Source organism: Temnothorax americanus, unplaced genomic scaffold (genome assembly GCF_048541705.1).
Source record: "Temnothorax americanus isolate GAGA-0224 unplaced genomic scaffold, ASM4854170v1 Scaffold40, whole genome shotgun sequence".
NCBI classification, from domain to species: domain Eukaryota; kingdom Metazoa; phylum Arthropoda; class Insecta; order Hymenoptera; family Formicidae; genus Temnothorax; species Temnothorax americanus.
In genome coordinates this window covers 819471-842950 of record NW_027509548.1, presented here as the reverse complement: position 1 = coordinate 842950, position 23480 = coordinate 819471, and the positions used below count along the sequence as shown (strand labels likewise).

At 37.4% G+C, this 23480-nt stretch overlaps 1 protein-coding gene across 4 annotated transcripts in view; it reads left to right on the top strand.

The window, feature by feature from the left end:
* The window catches only part of LOC143902849 (UDP-glucosyltransferase 2-like), a 153046-nt gene that overhangs the window by 67904 nt on the left and 61662 nt on the right, over nt 1-23480 (top strand). For all 4 annotated transcript variants that reach the window (XM_077416030.1, XM_077416032.1, XM_077416031.1 and 1 more), the window contains exons 3-4: nt 2158-2574; nt 19885-20107. In XM_077416030.1, the coding sequence (XP_077272156.1) occupies nt 2158-2574; nt 19885-20107 (640 nt within the window). The remainder of the gene's footprint in view (nt 1-2157; nt 2575-19884; nt 20108-23480) is intronic.

Below are 23480 nucleotides of genomic sequence, written 5' to 3'. Positions count from 1 at the left end.
ACGAACTGGATCAAGCGATGCGGCTGATCATTAAGTTGGTACAAGCACATTGTTTTCCACGTGAAATCCACGATCTAAATATCGAGCAACGTGTTCGACATGACAGTCGTTTACTGACACTGCATCCCTTTCTGGACGAGGAAGGAATCATCCGAGTAGGAGGACGATTGAGGAACGCACAAATCGAGTATTTGCGTCAGCACCCAATTGTCTTGCCTTCTAATCATCACGTCACCCATCTTATCATTCGCGATGAGCACTGTAGAAATTTGCATCTCGGTGCACAGGCTTTACTTTCTACATTACAAGAATCTTATTGAATCTTATCTGCTAGGTCAACTATCAGAAAGATTTTGCATAAATGTATTATTTGCTTCAGAGCCAGACCGTATGCTGCACGACACCTTATGGGTGAGTTACCGGCACATCGCGTAACGTATACTCGCGCGTTTGTGAACGTAGGCGTTGATTACGGCGGCCCGTTCAACTTAAAACTTTCGCGTAACAAAACTTGTAAAGCGTACGTCTGTGTTTTTGTGTGTATGTCTACCAAAGCAATACATATCGAATAAGTTTCCGATCTAAGCACTCCGGCATTTCTTAATGCACTTAAGCGATTTATTGCGCGGCGCGGCAAGTGTGCACGTATTTATTCCGACAACGGTAGTAATTTCAAGGGCGCTAAAAACGAGTTAACGGCGTTTTACGATCTAATCACGAGATCACGACGTCCGATCATCAAAAGGTTATCAAGCGACATTGTTCAGATCACGCCATACAGTGGCATTTCATTCCTCCATACTCTCCCCATATGGGCGGCTTGTGGGAGGCCGGTATAAAATCTATCAAAGCGCATATGCGGCACGTACTCGGCGAAGCTTTATTAACGTTTGAGGAGATGTACACTATTCTTACTCAAATAGAGTCGGTATTGAACTCGCGACCGCTTACTCCGATTTTGAGCGATCCAACGGATCTGCGTGCGTTAACCCCAGGACATTTCCTGATCGGTGAACCTCTTAACGCCATTCCACAGCAGAACTTTGTTGAAATTAATTCCAATCGTCTTACGCGTTTCCAATATCTCACTAAATTAGTTCAAACGTTTCGGACTCGTTGGTCAGCAGAACTTTGTTGAAATTAATTCCAATCGTCTTACGCGTTTCCAATATCTCACTAAATTAGTTCAAACGTTTCGGACTCGTTGGTCCACAGAATATTTGTCTAATCTCCAACAGAGATTCAAATGGAATTGCGAAGATCAAGTTTCCCCGATCAAGGTAGGCACATTGGTGCTATTGCGAGATGATAATGCACCCTCAATGCAATGGGCATTAGGGCGTGTAACTGAATGCCACGAAGGCAGTGATGGAAAAGTCAGAGTCGTAAGTGTAAAAACTGCGAAAGGCATAATGCAACGTACTGTAGCAAAACTCTGTATTTTACCTATTGTTTGTATTTACGCGTAGCAATAAGATTAGCATAAGTCCTGAGAGTACAAATACTTGTAATATCTCGTTGAAAACCAGGTCTTTCAAGGCGGGCGATATGTTAGTAGGTGGCTGCGCGTAGAGATGTCGCAGTGTAGAGTGAAGTAAGATGGCGGGCGAAGAGAAGACACGTTTGTTCGCGCTCGTCATATAAAATTTATATTTTGTTCAAGTATAACGAAATAAAGCATATCAAGCATAAAATTGTTACGTAATTCCCGCACCCATCACAACCCTGGTGCGTACAGTACGTTTTATTCATTAAACTTTTTTGTTAATAACACTTTTTATAATAAACATAATGAACGACGGCTAAAACTTTTTGAAGGTTACTCAGAGGGCCATCTTTTGACAGTATATGTTCAAGTCAAGTTCATTGGAGGTGGGTCTCCTAAACAGTTTTTCCGGTTTTTTGTTATAATTTTATTGTTTTATATATAAATCTATTTTTTTTACAATTTTTTTTATTACACGAAAAATTTTTGATTTTTGCTGTAAGATCTGCTCAGATTTTAACAAAATAATTATTATTTTTGCATTATCTGCTAATAAAAGTGACAATTCTTTTCTGCAAAATGGTACTTAAATTATATTATTTTGTTTATTACAAAATAATATCTGTTTTAATTTTAACTTTTCCCATTGTCTGTAAGTATTGTTCTTTCAGGATGCTAAAGGTAAGCCACCCATAGTAGGCTATATTCCACTTGGTGCTACTCCTTGGCTCAAGGATTATATCGGTGGTCCAAGTTATCCGACCGTTCGACCTTACACACATGCAGCCATTGCAAAACCTGAAGGTTTATGGTTGAGAACGTGGAATACTTTATATTACATTGTGGATGATCTCATACGACATTACTATTTCTTCCCTATTGTTCAACGACTTACTGAGGAATATGTAGGCCATGCTATCAGACCATTACACGAGATAGAAAAAGAAAGAATTAATATTGTACTAATTAATACTCACGCTGCGTTCGAGCCTGCGATACCATTGCCGCCAAATACCCTGGAGATTGCAGGATTGAATGCTCAGGCCGTGCAACCAATTGCCGGCGAGGTAGTCGTAACGTATTCTGAGGTAACAGAAATTATATTTCTTTACTTGAAAAACACAATTTAAACAATAATTTCAATAAAAATATTAGTAAATAATAAATTTTTTTTAAATTGAAAAAAACCTTAAAAAGTAATAAATAATACTTTTAAGAATCTTTTTCAATTTTTTGAAATTGGTGCAAAATTAATAATACTTTTAAGAATTTTTTTTAATTTTTGAAGTCAGCGCCAAATTAATTTAGTAATTACTAGTATAATTACTTAATAATTATTTAGTATAATTACTAAATTAATTTGGCGCCGACTTCAAAAATTAAAAGAAATTCTTAAAAGTATTATTAATTTTGCACCGATTTCAAAAAATTGAAAGTAATTCTTAAAAGTATGATTTAATACTTTTTAAAGTTTTTTTTAATTTATAAAAAATTTTTTAAATACTTTTTAGAGTTTTTTTTGAAGTCGGTTCTATTTTTAAAAACATTTTTTATTTTATACTTTTTTAGTGCTTCATTAAATAAATAAAAAATAATAATTTATTAGTTGCTTATAATTATTATCGCATATTTCCTTACTGCTCCGTACCCTGATTTTTTTTTATATCTGAAGAAGGACTCAGAATTGATGACATAAAAATAAATTTTTTTTGAACTCTCAAGAATCATTTTAGAGAATCAATACGGAAAAAGAATTAATTTCATAAATCAAGAATTTAAAAAAAATTTTTTTTTGCTATTTGGGTTGTATATGTTACGCCCAAACACCAAAATCGCTCAGTGAGCAAAAAAAACATCCACAACGCGTTGTTGACGGTGTTGATCGTCAACAACGCGTTATAGGGGGGTTTTTTCGGTCGCTCCCGGGTGGGAGCTATTAGTGTCTTGCACCATCGGTGATTGACACATGGCCTCTTAATCTAGTTTAAACACTTTGTACTTTGCACTTTGTATAACAATACTATTTTACACTTAACCTATCTGGAATTTTTGCTCGTACTATATTATATAATTCTCTTAATCGACTTTTTTAATAAATTGAAATATTATATTCAAAACTTTCCAATTTTTCCGTTTAATTAATTTAACTATATCAATCTCTTTTCCAAAAATCCGATTGCTCTCAAATCCTTATCCATCTTTATTCTCGGTTCATCGTAGAAACTGCACTGTAGAATTACGTGATTCAAATCTTCCCTCTCGTATCCACAGTCACATCTCTCACTTTCAACGTATCCCTTTTTTTTCAACGAAGAACCCAGATTGTAGTGGTGTGCTCTCACTCTATTTATCCAAGTTATAAAATATCTTTCTTTACCCAACTTCGAAAACCATGGTTTTGTGGCTCGACGCTCATAGAAATTCGTAAAGTAGAAAATACCCTTGTACGCAGCTTCTGCTACGATCGAGTTCTGCGTTGCATCCCACGTAGCTCCTTTAATACTAGTCATCATATCACCTACCGGCACAACTATAGAAGGATCCGCTTCCTCAGTAGCAGCCTCCTTGGCTGTTGCATCCGCCAACTCATTACCGAGTATTCCCTTATGAGCGGGAATCCATACAAGTATAACTCTTTTTTCATGTTTATAGCAAAGCTCATACAATATTCGTCTAGCTTCAATAATATATTGATTCCTATGTACATTTAATGTATTATTCCGGATACTCATCAACACCGACCTGCAGTCCGACAGAATAATCATATCTCTTGCTCTCTTCTCGTTCTGGCCGAGCATCAGTCTCAACGCAGCCATCACCGCGAAGGCTTCCGCGGTGTACGACAAACACATAAAAGGCAGACTGATTTTATATGCAATCTCCTGATCACATATAATCACGGAGGCGCCAGTAGATCTTTTGTTTTCGTCTTGGGATCCATCTGTGAAGATTATTTCTGGCGATTCCAAATCATATTGTTTAGTAATTTCCCTGATCAAAATTTCATCTGAAAATTTTTTGAATTTCCTTTTCAAACCGATATCGAAAACAACTAAGGACACGAATGTATGTTCTTCATAATTTCCCTGGAAGACCTCTAACTGCCGTGATGGGCCCAACCAGTCTCTTCTCTTCAAGGAAGACTTCCAAACTTCCGACATGAGGGAAAATCTGTATGTAGGAAAGAGAAACCGCGCATAACTCTCACAATCACAGGAGCGCTGTAGTTTCTGACATAAGCCGTTTTGATTGTACACCATAGTCTTGTTGACGAAGTTGCTGCCAAGCATAAAAGCCCGGTCTCGAAGAGATCTCACCTTTGCTTCTGCCACAATTACGTTGTTCGGGGTACTATTCCTGTATCCCAGTGCAGTACGTATACCCATAAATTGAGCTCGTTCTAACTTAAGTGAATACAAGGCATCTCTGGGATAGTATATAAATAACCCGTAATCCATAACAGATCTAACAAGACTCTTATACAGCATGAGAGCTGTATTAGTCTCCATACCAGTAGAAACATGACAAAAATATCTCATAATAGAATTGGCTCTGTTTACTTTTCCTCTTATTTCCTGTGTTTGACGATGAAAAGTTAAACCGCTATCAAGCCAGATGCTAAGGAATTTAGCCTCACCTCTATTATATACCTTAGATCCTTGTATGTTGATAAACACGTTCTTATCCACGTATCCGCTTCTGGAAAATTCCACCAGTACTGTCTTCCTCGGTTCGAGGTCCAATCCAATCATCGTGAGTCTTTCAGCGATAGTGTTAACGGCACGCTCCAACAAATCTCTGTTCCTCCTTCTGCTAATCCCAGAAACGTATAGACCAATATCATCGGCGAACTCAACTGCCTCCACTCCCTCTGGTAACTCCGCACATAAACCCTGCGTGAATAGAGAATACATGATAGGGCTAAGAACCGCGCCCTGCGGGAGACCTCCGTAAACTAAGCGATCCACATTTTCCTGAGAATTAATGGTAAATCTCACTCTTCTGCAGTATAACCATTTACTGATGAATCTAACAATGTTTACCGGGCAATGAAACGCAACCAGCTTATCCATCATGATCCTGTAATTCACACTGTCATATGCAGCGGAAACATCTAAAAAGGCTGCCAAGGTATATTCTTTTGAGCAGATAGAAGCCCGTATATCCGCCGTAATTTGCGCCAGGTTATCAGCGCAGGATTTACCTCGTCTAAATCCGCTCTGTGATTTGCTAAATTTTTCCTCGTTTTTCGCCCACCACATTAGTCTCTCATTAATGAGTCTCTCCATCAATTTACCTACACATGATGACAGTGATATAGGTCGTACCTTCTCTCGTCCTGGTTTATCAATAAATATGACCTGGTACAATTGCCAATCCTCCGGAATGATTCCCGTTCGCCATATGGAATTATACAGGTGTAACAGGGCCTCCCTACCTGTATCCGGCAGTAATCGAAGCATCTTGTATTCTACGCCGTCCATCCCCGGCGCAGAGTCTCTTCTAGCCATGGATATGGCCCTATCCAGTTCCGCCCTCGAGAAGGGGACATCCAACTCACTGGTGACTCTCCTGAAGTTGTCATAAGGCTTGTGAGCAGCAATAGGGGGGGACAAACTGTCCGTTGTTCTCCTAATTTCCGTTTCCCTGTCATTCGACTGCCAATTATTCCAGGAAACATTATTCCTGGCCTTCTTAAATATACGTATAGTCCTCCAAACATACCCAGGGTCTGTGAATCTATTAATTCCTTGACAAAATTCCTTAAAATTTTCTTTCTTCTTCTCATTGAGAGTCTTTTTAACCAACGCACAACATCTTTTGTATTCAACCCAAGAGTGAATAGTTTTATGTTTCTTAAAAGCAGAAAGGGCAGATTTCCTGTTTCTAATTATCTCGTCATATTGCGCATCCCACCATCTATGGGATCTCTTGTTTGTATTTTGCTTCTTATTTACCTCGGATGTTGATTTTCTTCCAGAAGCTCTAGCAATACCATTCTTAAGAATATCTATAAATGTCTTATAATAAGAATCAATATTAAGATCAAGATTTTCCGTATTTGTTACTGAGAATGTTTCAAATTCACCAGTTATCAACTCACAATATCTCTCCCAATCCGTTCTTTTAGTGGAAACACGATTGGTTAGCTTCCTGTAGATTCGTGTGTGTCGATCGATTCGAAAAATCAATGGAAAGTGATCGCTACCCCAGTTATCTTCCTCCTGACTGCATTCCATCTCGTCAATTATGCCCATCGAACAAAACAAAAGATCCAGATTGGAGTCACGCTGGCCACTATAGCCCAGACGTGACTTCGTATCAACATTCACACACAGTAAATCCTTCTCATGCATAATATCTAACAGAATATCCCCGTTCTCGTTAGTTGAATCGCAATTCCAGAGGGTGTTGTGTGCGTTGAAATCTCCCAGGATAATCACATCGTCCTCGTCATTCCTAATAGAGTTAAACACTGCTCGAAAATCCTGTCGAGCTATAGCCTTTCTCGGGTGTCTGTAAACAGCCACCAGATTAAAGTTATGATTTAAATTCTTAGTTTTAATAATAATTACGTCGTACCCAAACGGAAGAACCGCGATGGGGACAACTTTAAAATCTATGTGTGTACGGATTGAGATTGAAACTCCACCGCTATTTAGTGGGTTATCGCTATTCAATGTTCTAAATCCTGGGAAATAAACTTGACTGCGTGGTGATCGTTTCGTTTCCGTAAGGACCACTATATCGTAGTCCATGACTCTCTTAGTTAGCTTTTGCTTACGGCCTTTAAAACCCTGGCAATTCCATAATAATAAATTGAATTATTCCGTATCGTGGGAAAGCAAAGTTTCCCCCTCTCTAAGCATCTGTGTATCATATTCCATACCGACAGTCTCTCTAGATTGCTGAGAACCTCTTTCAGATATTACACGTACCTCTATTCTCTTAAGTGCCTCGAACAATAAATTTTTCACCTGAGGGTCTCTCTGTAACAGTAACAAGATTCCCTCGACAGTATCCCTGGCATTCGAAATCTCCGCGTCACTTGTCCCATCTTCCTTTCTCTCGCAGGATGTCGCCTCTTTGCAACTTCCTTCCTCTGATGCGTCACTGTGGCTGGCCCTAAGCGCCACACCTCTTCTATCTTTAGTAATTTCCTCTTCTCGGAAGTTAAATTGTTTATAATATGAGCGGAAGGGATTCTTCCTCCTTTTGTCCGTATGAGAAACTTCGCGGGGATATTCTACCCTGTAGTCGTTTTTTGATTCTTCACGGGGATATTCTACCCTGTAGTCATTTTTTGATTTAGGGGTTTCTACCTCGTTCCGGGAGTTAGCTTTGGCTTTTGCGGAGTATGTCATGCCTCCTTTGGTTTCCGGTAGGGTGGGCCATGCCCCCGGGTTCACGTATATATCATGGCTGGGCAGCACAGAGGCTTTCTTGCCTTCCACTAATTTTCGTGCTTTGTAAAATGATATATTATTGTGTGCTTTCACAACATTAATATTCTTATTTTTATTAAAAATAGGGCATCCTCTAAACGTGGATCTATGAGAGCCATCACAATTACAACACTTAACCGGTTTCGTGCATTGACCATGGGCCTTATCGCCACATATAATGCATTTCGTCTCGCTCTTACATGCATTCTTTGTGTGTCCAAATCTGAAACAATTATAGCATTGTCTAACTTGCATAATGTAAGGCCGAACTCTCAGGCCAACCATATTGTTATATATTCTCAATCCTCTCAGTTTATTATCTCTAAAAGTAATGATAATATTGTCAGTCTCTGCCAAAGAGGCCGTCTTATTTGTAGCGTCCCACTTACGTCTGTACATTCGTTCCAAACTAACTATATTTGTCCTATCGCTAATAGCTGCCCACAAATCTGGGATCGTAGAGGGCCAATCTGTTATTACACCTTTACATAAAATTTGGTGTTTTTCTATATTAGCAGTTATCTTTTTAATCTTAAGATTCTCTATTTTTTCCAGCGCAGAATTTGCCGATAATCTATTTTCAAAATCTGCTTCGGCCGAAAAATGATTTAACATAACAACGTTTATTGGACGGATCTTTAATTCAGTTAGAATCATCCATATCTTAATATGATTCCTACCTTTTTTCGTTAGTGTTTGCTCTGGGGGGAGCCGGAGGGTCAATGATACCTTACCCTCTTGATCGTCAGCGAATCTAGTTTGGATATGCTCCACTTCATTCACAGGTGTTGCACTCTCAATCAACTCCGATCCACGTACCCTGAATATCTTTCTTTCCACCGTTGTCTGTCTGTTAGGCCTCTCCGCTTCTCCAGTATTCATAGATGGCACTTGTGAGTTGAGCACACCCGTATCACGTGCACAGTCGGGCGGTGCCTCGTGGTCACTCGTGAACGCACTCGAACTTTCTGGAACTTGACTAGTCAAGACTTTATTGCCCCTTTTCCTTCTGTCGTCCGACACATCCTCCGAATTATTTGCGTCGCCCGTCTTTTGCCTCTTAGCACCTCCACGGACTCCTCGACGCACCTCTTCTCTTGCTTCTCTCTCCTTTGATCTTACGGCGTTCACTCCCTCGACGAATCTGTTGAAGACCCTCTCCGACACGCCGGGATTGACTAGATCGTTGGTCGCTTTATCCGAATCTGCGGGCAGATGCCCGACTTCCTCTCTCTCTTCGTCCGAGATCTCCATTTCCATTCGTCTCTTATTAACCGAGAAGAAAGAGAACAAACAGAATTCACTTGCTCCCCCTCCGAGAGGGGAGCCTACAGATTACTAGAACTACTTTATTCCCTCCCAAAGATTCCGGCCCGAATATCACCGAAAACCTAATTTCAAACTCGCATTGACTCAAACTATCCTTATGCGCAACTACGACTATTCCAAAATAGGTTAAGTGCCAGCTCGCGCTAACACGTCCGTCTCGTACGGCCGCTCAACCGGAACTCCTCCAACAACGCGTTATACAACCTACATAGGTTAGTAACGCGCTTTAAACAGTTAAATACTTCTAAAGCGCGTCACTCACACACACACGCGCGGGAAGTGCAAGGGGGGGGCCTTCGGCACCCTCCGCCGGTAGGCAACGTGGACCTCGCTTTATAACTTAAAGTACATGCAAGTTATCGACGCAGAACGCGTCGTGGACGTTTCTCAAATGCACACATTGCGTTGTGGACGATCAGCACCGTCCACAACACGTTGTGGATGTTTTTTCGCTCACTGAGCGATTTCGGTGTTGGGCGTAACATATATAACATATCTGCTTTCAAATGAGGCATAGATATCCGACATATATGCAGAATCAGATATCATATCTGAGATAAAATTATCATATATGGCTTTATATAATCTTGGAGATGTCTCTGAGATATTCTCATGATATCTTGCGCAATCAGATATTCCGTCATTCAGATATCTTCTAGATATCTTGGTGATATATTTTGCTGTGTGGGATACATACTCGCTGAATACAGCACCTCCTTTTTGAAGTCGGTTAATTACTAAAATGGAATTTCAACAAAAATCTGGTTTATTATGTTTTATTATGTATTATATAACATGTATTATAGAGTGTTTAAAGAAATGTAGTACCAAATTTAAGAGTATGTAGTACTCGTAAAAACAAATAAAAAAGTGTTAATAAATATTACTCCAAAAATTATTTATTTTTGAGTTATAAAACATTTGATGTATTCTCGGTTTGTTTTACGAGTATGCATTCAATAACGTATTTACACGCGACCGCTTGTATACTCCTTTACGAGCTTCTAAGGTTGACGAATAATATACATTGTCGAATTTTTGGAAAATATTCCTCTTTTACGTAGGCAACAAATGTAGTTCGAATCATGCACGGTGGTATCCCTGCGCATTTTCTCATAATTGCTTGTTAGACAACATTTAAGCAATTAGCCCAGTAAAATGACAAAATTTGGAGGAAATAATACTGACTGAGCTGAAACTTTGTAAACAGGCTTGTTTTAGGGTACTATTTAACATATTAAAAGTCCCCACGTGTAGACGCTACGTTGCGGGCAGGGGAAGGTCCAAAAGGTCCAAAAAATCAGTTTTTCGCAAATAACTCGATCGGAAAATATCAACTTTACGGAAATTTATGTAGATATCAAAATTGTAGCTTACAAAATTCCGCACAATTTTGTTTTTTATTCAAGTCTGTACGACCAAATAGAGCAGAGATAGAATTTTTTTAAACACTAGTAGTTTTGCGACGCAACGAAAACGCGTACGGGCGTCGCGCATTTTTTGCTAATATCTCGAAAATAAACTCTCGAATCGAAAAATGTTTTAAATAAAAGTTGTAGAGAATCTAATTACAAACAATTTCGTGTGTTTTATTCATTTCTGTACAGTAAAAAATCGAGGAATAATGAATTTTTAAATAATTTATAATTGCCACATAGAAAAAATACGATGGAAATTAGTTGTTAGTCTTCTTTTTCTTCTTCATTTGCACTATTTGAATAGTCTTCATCCGATTCGGAATCGCTCATTTTGTCAAATACGAACATATTTAGGCAGCCATTCTGTTTGCAATTAGCACGGAGGTCAGAACATCTTAAGCTCATCTTTCATTTCAAGCTCGATGAAAGAGTAGAAATTTTCGAAAGATCAGAAAAATTACTTTTTACCATCAAAAACGCTTATGTCAAGCTAAAAATTACACCATAACTCAGAATGTCATCAAATCCCGATAATACTGGCACATAAAGACGCGTTTACAGTAGAAAAGGCAAGTTTCTACGACAGATTTAAATTAGCTGTTTCGACTAGCGAACTTATTCCGGAAAAGGTGAAGAAAAAAGGGATTCAGATGCACACTTTTATCGTGCTCGTAACGTTCTCAATGTATTTCGCGCCGAGCGCTTCTTCCTTGGTACACTGTAGCCAACTTAAAACTAGGGACAAAATCTAGTGAGGATCTTTGTCCAATGAGATCCTTGCAGAGATCCAACATCCTGCCCCCCTTGGAAAGCGGAAGGTTTACAACACAATAGTTAAATAATAATACATGAAAAAGCGGATCTTATTAAGAATATCGCATATATAAAAGAAAACGAATGTCGTATGGTCGCATACATAAAGACGCATGTTTTGCGAGTAATAGATACATAAATAAAATTCTTCCTTAACATAAACCGTAGATAATGCTTAGCTTACATGACCAGAAAATAATACTAAACTTATATAACTATAGTAATAGCTCGACTTATTCATATGACTTTATTCTCTTCGATAGGTAAGATACATATTTTAGATAAAGCTCGTTTTGTCATTCCTCGACTTGTGCGTATCGTGACTACCCTAGTCAGATTATCAGGCCCTGGATGTACAGTTACTATCCGACCTAGAGGCCATGACATTGGAGTAGTATTTTCATTCTTGATAAGCACCATTGTGCCCTCCTTTATATTTGTCGTATTGGAAAACTTCTACTTGACGCGTTGCTGGAGTTGAGCCACGTACTCTTTGGACCATCGTGTCCAGAAATTTTGCTTAATTTGAGTAAGCAACTAATATCTCGTTAAACGATTTGTAGGCAACTGATTTACGTCATACTCCGGAATTACGTTAAGTGGTTCACCTATAAGAAAATGGCTGAAAAGGAAACGCCTATTAGAAATGGGCGTAAGAGGCCTTGAGTTTAGACATGCTTCTATTTGCGTCAAGATCATGTATAATTCCTCAAAACTTAATATAGTTGTACCAATAATTTTTCGCATATGATTTTTCGCTAGCTTAACTGAGGATTCCCACACTCCACCCATGTGTGGGGCGTAAGGGGGAATAAATTTCCACTCTATAAACTACTCCGCTAAGAAGTCGTGTATTTGTGTCTGCGTAGACTGTTTGAGTAAATAATCTTTTAACTCCATTAAGTGATTGTTAGCACCTGTGAAGGTGGTACCATTGTCTGAATATAAAATAGAGCATTTTCCTCTACGAACAATAAAGCGTTTTATCGCGTTGAGAAATGATGTTGTGGTTATATAAGTCGGGTACCAATTCAAGGTGTATTGCCTTAGTCGACAAACATACAAACAAGCACAAATACGTTTTACCGGTTTTATTTCGCGAGATTTTTATGTTAAAGGGACCGGCGTAATCTACTCCAGTGTTTAAAAATGGTCTGGCTGGTGTCACGCGGACTGAAGGCAAACTTTCCATTAGCTGAGTTGCTATTATAGGTTTCGTGCGAAAGCAAACAATACAGTTTCTTAAAGTACGATGTACTGTGTTTCTGCCATTCAATGGCCAATACTTATCGCGCATGGTGGCTAAAATTAATTGAGATCCTGCGTGCAAGTTTTTATAATGAATGTCCCTTACTATTAGATTTGTAAGATGACTTTTGTTCGGTAAGATAATCGGATGCTTTTGAGCATATTTTATCGGTACGCGATGGAGCCTTCCCCCCACACAAATGAGCCCATCCGAATCTAAGAAGGGATGCAATGTTATTAATTTACTTTTAGAATCTAATCGCGACTGTTTATGAAGGTCGTGTAAATCTTGCGGAAATTCATTTGCTTGGCATATTTTAATAATCGCGCAGTTATTGCTGTGTTAATTTTGTTAACTGTTAAATCTCCGTCTATTTTTACGGCATTTTTTGAAGCATTATCCTTGAAGCGTAAGCAGTATGCTATTACACGTTTTAATCTTGTGAAAGATGAAAATCTTTCTATAATTGTGGGATCATGCTAGTGTTATCTGGGAATATAGTAATGTCTTTCATCTATATGGATATTTAATGCTTGATCGGCCTTTTCACCTAAACGGACCAAGAGAACGGCGCTACATAATTCTAGCTTGGCTAAAGATATCTTCTTCATGGGTGCTACGTCACCCACGAATTCTATACGTGATTTAACACATAACAGTCTTGCTGTATATATGGAACCAAATGAAATGCTGCGAATATAAAGACAAGCGCCATAGGCCCTTTCGGACGCATCGCAGAATCCATGTAATTCTATTTTGATTGGATTGTCACCGATTACTCTTCTAGGAATACTGATAGACTCTAGACAGGAGATGTTTGATTTCCATTGTGTCCATAATGTGTGTATTTCGTCGCTTACGGGGTCGTCCCAACCGCTTTTTAGTTGCCACAAGCGCTGCATAATTATCTTGGCCTTTACCACTATTGGTCCTAACCAACCGAGGGGGTCGTAAATTTGTGCGATGTTCGCTAATATGTGACGCTTTGTGATTTTTTGCTGACTTTCTAATTTTAGTCTATAATAAAATGTATCTGAAACTGTATTCCACCATAGTCCATTTTTGTTGCTTCACCTAGCATGACTGTGGATTCACTACTGGGTTGATCGCTAATTTCTGGAACGTTGGATTTCCATTTCCTAAGCTCGAACTTTGCACTAGCCAGTACTCTTCTATGTTAGATTTTTTTAATTCTCACTTTCTTCAAGACCACTTATCAATCTTAGGCAAAATTATATGAATCAACAAGGTACCCCAGCTTTCCACCGGCTGACCCAACTTCGTTAATGTTTGTGTGCATTGCGACACGATATCTATTAAAGATCTAAGATCTATATAAGATTCTCTGTTAATAATCGGCAGATCAATTAGATTTTGAATAAGATATTGAACTATGAATCTTTTATTCTTATATCTTTGCTTTAGCAAGTGCCATGCTATCTCATAATTATCATTACTTATTTCCAAAGCTGTTACTACCTTTGCAGCTTTGCCGCTTAATGCACTTCTTAAATAATGCAATTTTTGAAGTGAAGATAGATCAACATGAGATGCAATGAGGGATTCAAATAAATCTCGAAACGGTATCCACCGTTCGTAGGTACCATCAAATTTAGGAAGATCTATGTTGGGCAACTTAACGATAGATCGAACTGCTAGCGGATTAGGTGGCATATCTGGTTGTACATTGACTGCTGGAACAGGTTGATTTCCCACTGTGAGATTTCGAGCTTTACTAATTAGTTCATGATAAGAATCCTCGAATTCAGTTTGCTGTACTAATTGATCGTCTGAGTCGTCCAAATCTTCAATTTCATTTTGAATCACATCATATTCAGTCCACAATGCTTCAGCCTTTTCTATTCTGCTGGCTAATTCCGCACGCTTATGTGGTTCTGTTTCAATTGCTGTGAGAAAAGTTCTAAAAGCAGTGAGTTTTGCCTTTACTCTACCTCTTTTCATAATTAACTGCGGTAATTCGGCCATGGTATTCTATTTTAATTGTCATCGCTACTACGCTATTATTTACTTACAAATATTGACCCGTTGTCTTATTTGTTGCACGTAATTATTATAAATTATGAATACTGACCTTCGGGGTATTTTAATTGCTTAACCTTACGAGCTGGCGAAGTCTGCGATGCGAAATCCAGCGGTGGTCGAATCACCAGGAAGGTGGGCTGTACGTCGTCTTCTTGACGATGGAGGACAGCGGCTGGTCGCCACTCAGATTGGCGGAAACGGCGGTATCTCGCCTGAGAGCGAGAGAGAGAGAGAGGCCGGCTGTGCGTCGTCTTCTCGACGATGGAGGACAGCGGCACGTTGCCACTCAGATTGGCGGGAACGGCGGTGTCTCGCCTGAGAGCGAGAGAGAGAGGCCGGCTGTGCGTCGTCTTCTCGACGATGGAGGACAGCGGCACGTTGCCACTCAGATTGACGGGAACGGTGGTGTCTCGCCTGAGAGCGAGAGAAAGAGGCCGGCTGTGCGTCGTCTTCTCGACGATGGAGGACAGCGGCTGGTCGCCACTCAGATTGGCGGGAACGGCGGTGTCTTGCCTGAGAGCGAGAGAGAGAGGCCGGCTGTGCGTCGTCTTCTCGACGTTGGAGAACAGCGGCCGCTCGCTTTTCCTTTACTGGAAGCGGCTTTAAATTCACACTCTCAGATATTGACATTTGCTGTTTTTACTTTTTCCTTCAATCCGGCTCGAAGGACCAATGTTTCGACTAGCGAACTTATTCCGGAAAAGGTGAAGAAAAAAGGAAAGAGTGTGCATCTGAATCCCTTTCTTCTTCACCTTTTCCGGAATAAGTTCGCTAGTCGAAACATTGGTCCTTCGAGCCGGATTGAAGAAAGAAGTAAAAACAGCAAGAAATCAAGTGTCAATATCCGAGAGTGTGAATCGTGCTCGTAACGTTCTCAATGTATTTCGCGCCGAGCGCTTCTTCCTTGGTACACTGTAGCCAACTTAAAACTAGGGACAAAATCTAGTGAGGATCTTTGTCCAATGAGATCCTTGCAGAGATCCAACATTAGCAAAAAGTCTAGTGTCAAGTTTGCTCCAATGTGGAGTTAGCCCCGGTCTTCCCTATTTAAAATGTTATTGTTGTTAAAAAAAAATTGGACATTCTACAGAGGACAATTATGGCTCAGAGGCAGGTGGAAGAAGTGGGAAGAAATTAAGTATTCTTATTTAATTAATAATTATCTCATATTTTTTTTCTCATTTGTACTACTTTTAGCTTTAATCTGCTTTGATCATTAAGCTTCGTTAACTTGTTCGTGAGTTATGATTTTTTAAATAAAACGAGTCGTAACGTGTTTGCCGCCCCGCGCGCCGCATACCGGCTTCGGACTCTTCTCAATCTTTAGTACCTACGTTACAGTACTATTGGTCCTAAAAATATCGGCCTAGTACAAAACGATTCAGAAAAACCCCAAGAATAACTTCTGACACTTCAATAAGTACAGAAAAATTGTTAAGGACACGTTTTTTCATCATTTCAGGCAACTCATAGTGATGATCTGCTACATACGTAAACTTATCTGTCTTTTGAAACGCCAGTTTCCCATCACGATGCATTCAAAATTACATGCCATAAACTCTATTTTATAGGAAATTTTGTCAGCTTTAATTTCGGTCTCTTGAAGTTTTTTCGTAAAGTTAATAGAAACAGAGATATTTACAAAAAAAAAGGAATAATAATGCAATTTTTCCACAATTTATCAAAAATACAGCAATATTCATGAACTTTTTTTTAAATAAAACATACTTTGCGAAGGACTTATACTACTCCAGCACATTCATATATATATATGAAGTAATGAAAACAAGGTAAAATAAATTTTTGAAAAATTATTATCCCTATATTTTTGGACTAAAATGTTAATATAACAAAAATTGATTTTTTTCTTCAATATTTAAACGCCTGCAAATCATAAACGTTTCAATGAAAAAAAGTCTACGACGTCTCATTTTAAAGATCATTAAAATATCTTCAAAAAAAAATACATAACATTACTGATGCCTCCAACCAATTAGAAAAAGTTATTTTCTAAAATGCACTGAAAAATTACATTTTTTTATGTTTTTTGCTCTTAACTTCAAGCTATCTTTACCAAAATAAATTTATGCATACATCAACCTGTTCAAAATTTTATTCTCTTTAACTTTTATTATACATACTATATATGTACAACCTATACTTTCAGAGTTAATACTGATTTTTACATGCAAAACATCCATTATCAACATAAAATAAAATTGTCTTTTAATTAATAACTCGGCGAATTTAGACTGTACAGAAATGAATAAAAAACGAAATTGTTCGTAATTAGATTCTCTACAACTTTTTTTTAACCATTTTTTGATTCGAAAGTCCATTTTCGAGATATTAGCAAAAAATGCGCGACGGGCGTACGCATTTTCGTTGCGTCGCAAAACTACCAATGTTTAAAAAAATTTTATCTCTGCTCCATTTGGTCGTACAAACTTGAGTAAAAAATTAAATTGTGCAGAATTTTGTAAGCTACAATTTTGATATCTACATAAATTTCCGTAAAGTTGATATTTTCCGAGTTATTTGCAAAAAACTGATTTTTTAGACCTTTTGGACCCTCTCCTGCCCGCAACGTAGCGTCTACACGTGGGGACTTTTAATATGTTAAATAATACCCTAAAACAAGCCTGTTTACAAAGTTTCAGTCCAGTCAGTATTATTTCCTCCAAATTTTGTCATTTTATTGGGCTAAATCGTTTTCAAAAAAAGTGGATAGGACGTAGCGATCCAGTTGTATGGTCACTCTTCGCTCACCGAATTTAAATCAGTTAGATTTTTATTTATAAGGGTATTTATAGAACATGGTGTGCATCACATCAGTTGACACATTAGATGAACTGATATACAACAAATTAAAAATTCTTTTCAAATACGAAATAAACCTAGAATTTTTGAACGTATTCGATTTCTAATGACAAAATGCCGAATTGTGTTGAAATGAACGGAGAGCACATCAAATGTTTGCTGTAGAAAATGCTTTATAACTCAGAAATAAATGGTTTTTGGAATAAATAAGGTTAATAAGACATTTCGGTTTGTTCGCGAGTACTACATACTCCAAAAATTTAGTATCACTTTTTTCAACACCCTGTATATTATGTATTCAAAGATTCTCGAACTAGGACTTATCATTTCTTCTTGTGTTACACAGATTGTTCCGTTCTATTATATTATATTATAACAAATACTGTTCTAATCAGCAACAATCTGAATAAATAATTAAATCAAGAATAGATATAATTTTGTTCTTATTAAATCGATAATTTGTTATATAGTTTCAAATTTATATAACAATTTTTGCACAAGCGTTTATTTCTTATATAATATAATGTTATACATATATAAAAAATAAACGATTGCAAAAATTGTTATTTTGAAACATATATATAATTAACCCAGACGGTGCCTGGGTTGGTTATATGTATATAAGACGTTGTAAAGACATTTTTTAAACATGGATGCTGTGTAGAAATTAATAATAGGGAATTTGCATAAAAAAATTTACATTTTTTTTGTTTGTAATTTAAATATACATTATTATAAATTTATTTACAACAAAATTTTAAATTTTAATCAATAAATAGGTATTCAAAAATGAAATTAAATTTTAATAATATTTGAAATTTTCTGTGCTGTGAGAAAACAATTTTGATTGGCTGACAAGTGCATGACGTCACATTGCAATAGTCTCAACTCATCTCCGTCTGCTAGGCTGCGTTTGGAAACGTCACCCAAGTGCACACGAGTATACTCCCTTTTCTTTCTATCTCAGCGAGTTATAGGTTATGTCAGCGTCAAACGGGAAGATTCTATTTGTATTCTCACGTTTTTATCTTGAGGTACATAAAAAACAGTTTACCTGGTGTTTTAATAACAGTACTTTTACATAAAGGTACAAAACACGCTTTATGTGTCTTTGCTTTACTCATTTTCTAAAATAAATGATTGTTTCAATGGTTAAAAGTATTACTTTACTGCGGTGTGACACGTCACACGGCGTTCGGGAAGACTCGGTCGTTTCCGGACCGTTTTCGGCATTTCAAATAATGCAATATTTTATTATTTATTTTCTCGGTTATTTTGCGTTAAAAAATTACGAAAAAAAAGACAATTAAAAGAACATACAAATTATTTAATGCAATTTAAAAAAAAATCACGCAAATTCCCTATTAGAAAACATATTAAATATGCTACATTTTTAATATCTACATTCTATAAATAAAAAAATTGCAATCCTATGTAATATAATTTATATTATTGTTACGCCCGTGCTGGACACTGAGTAGAGAAGTCGCGGAAAGCTGTGAAGCGCGCTCCTTGACAACGGGAGTTTGTTGATGGATTTATTGATTTTCTGTCTGGCGGATTTTTGGAATCCGCACGCGTTCTGTTTTACGAGCTTGGAATAAAACGCATTTCTTAAGTTCTTTTGAGTTTTCTTTCCTTTTGCGAGTTTCGCAAAATACGTGCGCGAGTGTGGAGTGCGCGATAGTGTTACGGCGGCGAGCTTACTCGACGAGCGTAACATTATTAATTAATTATTAATTTTTATAATAATCAGTGAATTATAAGCAGAAAATAAATATTTCACGGAATATTGCTAAATTTAGAAATGTAAATGTATTTCTTATAATAATATTCTATTTATAACAACAACTTCTCTAAAAAAATTCTGCATAAATCTTATTTAAACAAATTTGATAATATAATTTCTGCTTAGATATAATCCGTTTAAAATGTATCAGTTACTTATGATTATATATCGTCATTAAGACACATATTTTTGTATATTATCGAAATATTAAAGCCTCCGTACAATGAAAAATATAATTAAAGAACAAGGAACAGATATTAGCGATTAGAAACAAAAAATCAGAAATGAAGCTGGTGTAGCATTAATACACGGCTTCCGATAGGTTAAAAATCTATTGCCTGTGTTATTCCCAGTTTCTGTTGTTTTTATTTTTTATCGTGCATCTAACTTTATTCTTGATTCTTTAGTCCTAATCGCTAATATCTGTTCTTTGTTCCTTATATTTTTTATTGTGCGGAGGCCTCTAGTTCATGTTTATCATTATTTTGAAGGATGTGCGCATATTTCTTGACGGAGCAAAGAATGGAGCCATCGTAATATCGTTAGGAACGAATGTGAAATGGAAACATCTCAATTTAGATACGGTTAAAACCGTTATACTGGCTCTGTCAAAACTAAAACAACGAGTGCTGTGGAAGCTAGATATTGAAGTGCCATTTGAGATGCCCGAAAATGTAATGGTTGTGAAATGGATGCCTCAAAGCGAAGTTTTATGTACGTTTTCTAGTTTCTATGAATGTACGAGAAACATGAGTTGTATATTTCTACGTAACATTAGTTTAATTAGCTATTGCTAATAAATTGTTATTTTCCTTCCTCATGGCTTTTGATTCTAATTGATTGTATATCGTTACGATCCTATTTCTCTTATTATTACTCATAGAGAAAGCTTTGTTTTCATAAAAACTTCGTATATGGACCTTTGATCCTATATAAAACTAGGTCTAATCAACCAAATGTTAAAGAAATATATATGAAATAGGGGTAGAAAAGACCAAAGAAGAAATTATTTTTTTAGTTTTTGATGCCAATGTGTTCCTTATGTTCAAAAACGTTAGAAAATTGTAATTTTAAAAAATGTCCGTATGTATGTATGTATGTATGTGCCAAATTTACCAAAATTTTTATAACTCAAAAACTAATTAACTTGCAAATTTTGAAGAACTATATATAAAATATAGGGGTAAAAAAAACTGAAAAATATAATAGAATTAATAAAAATTGCTAATAATAAAGAGGTTACCGATTTCTATTTAAAAAAACAACCAAATTTACCGAAATTTCTATAACTCAAGTACTAATTAACTAAATTTTAAAGAATTATATATATGAAATATAGGGGTAGAAAAAACTGAAAAATATAATAGAATTAATAAAAATTGCTAATAATAAATTACGGGGATTACGGGATTAGGGGATTACCGATTTCTGCTTAAAAAGTGTATCGGATTAATATAAGTTTTTGAGAAAGCTTTATGAGCAAAATAAAATGTTGATTAAGCAATGTGCAAATTTATAATTTGCATACTTAAAAATTGTGAGGAAATAATGTTCAAATTTATGATTTGCATAGTTAAAAATTATGAGGAAGCAATGTGTAAGTTTCTACTTGCCTACTCAAAAACTATGAAGAAGCAATGTGCAGGTTTTTATTTGCACACTTAAAAACTATGAGGAAGCAAAGTGCAGGTTTCTACTTGCACACTTAAAAACTTTGAGGAAGCAATGTGCAAGTTTCTACTTGCACACTTTTTTTTAAGTAACGTACGGTAATGGTAACGAGTTACTTTTGAGAATCAGTAACTTATAGTAACGGTATATAACCGTTATTTTTTTTATTCGTAACGAGTAACGTTTACTTTCCTATCTCTGCTCAGAATCATGTCCTTGACAACATATGTTAAAGGTCGAGATCATTGAAGGTGCTTTCCCTTATCATTTTTTTTTAGTATTTTATGTTATCTTATAATTTTTTTGCACTTATTATGAAACAATTTTAATTTTTAGTTATTACAATTATATGTCACTAGCTGGTTACCCGGGCTTCGCCCCGGAGAACATATGTAATAAGACACGCGAATAGTCTCTCTCTCTCTCTCTCTCTCTCTCTCTCTCTCTTTCTCTCTCTCTCTCTCTCTCTCTCTCTCTCTCTCTAAAATGCTATAAATTGAAAATAATTACTTTTTTATCAACTAAAAGTCAATTCCGTCGTATACAATTCTTTGAGATTCATTCAATTATTTCCTAAAAAATTGGAAAAATTTCGTAACCGATTTTCATAAAGATATCGGTTCCCAAAAAGATCGGTAACGAAAAACTATATACTTTATAGCACTTCCCGGAAAAATTCTACTCTTGTTTTATGTACAATTCTTTGATATTTGGTCATTCGGAACCGGTTTTCAAAAAAAACGGTAACAAAAAATAGTACACTTTATAGCACTCCCCAGGAAATTCTACCCTTACTTCATATGTAATTCTTCAAGATTCAATCAATGAATTCCCGAAAAATTGGAAAAATTAAAAAAACCGGCTTCTAAAAAAATCGGTAACAAAAAATTATACATTTTATAACACTTCCCGAAAAATTCTACCCCTGTTTGATCTATAATTCTTTGAGATTCGGTCAATTTATTCCCAAAAAATTAAAAGAATTAGAAAAACCGGTTTTCAGAAAATCGGTAACAATAAACTATATACATAGTGGCACTCCCCGGAAAATTCTACCCTTATTTCATATACTTTTAATAAAAATTCGGTTCAGGTGTTTGAGCTGGGCGTTGATGAGTCAGTCAGTGAGTCAGTCAGGACATCTTCCTTTATATGTATAGTGTGACGACGACGACGATGTCCTCACGGTCTCGCCGGCCGTGGAGGAGCGCGCCGTCGCTTTCTTCACTAGATCTCCTTAGAATTCGCGATATTCCTCTCCAAAACCCCGATGGTAGCTCGACTGAGTATTTTTAAGATGTAATGTTGGGCGCCAGGTGCGGTTTCTCGCACCACGATACACGAGATCGCAGTATTCTCAGGTGTGGGCTTCTTTGATTAACCGCAGTTGGAATAGGAGAGGGAGCGTAGCGCAATCACACTCAGATAACAAAGAACATAAAATTATATTTCAGTTGAGGCAGATAACATGAGGAGGATAACGTGTTCCACGGCGAACAAGCAGAATTCGAGTACGCGCCACGTGTCACCCCACGAGCGCGATACTCATTCTGTCGCTGAACTGCACGGCAATCCCGATCGAATTCGTACAAGAGTATTCCCCGACATAAGTTGCAGCAAATTCTACCCGGACGGTCAAACGCGAAATACTCGAAACGTCTACGTCTAACAATTAAACAATTAACGCAATTTCCTTACGGTCTGCCGCGACAACGCTGGGGATCTTCTCTCCCCTCGAGACGCACGAATGGCTTCACCCGTAGACTCGACACAACCGTGGGCCATTAATCCCGATGAAACGCACGGATAGCTAATTACAAATGGCACAAACTTAACCGGCAACGATAACTACGAAACCCTCTCACGCGCGAGAGCCCCTTCTCAAAACTACGGCACGGTTAAGCCAACGGCGATCATAAAATTCCACGCGACGAAATTGCCCGCAACAAAAGTACACGCAACGAAATTACACGAAACGAAATCACACGAAACGAAACCACAAGTACGCTGACTGTCGGCGGCCGTACGTTCGCATCCCCGAGACGGGCACTCGCGATCACTTTGTCGCGCGGGCCCTCCCGAGGTATGGTACTCGGTATTCTTCAATTACGGCTGATTTCATACATTACCGCGGCACAACGCGACTCCCGGGAGGGTCTAGGTATTACCGCAATCTTACTTCAAGAAAGGCTGAGCCACAGTATACAGTAGCGCAACTCTCTGTCGGCACTTTTGATGTTGGTGAAGCCAGATTCACAGTACGCATGCGCAAGTTGAGCCAGTTTATACGGTAACGCCATCTGAATATCTCTCTCACTTATTCTTTCCTTCTGTCTATATGTTGTCTTTCTAATTTATTATTACATCAGAGAAATCGGATTTTTGGATTATAAATAAGCATGTTGGTAGTAACAGT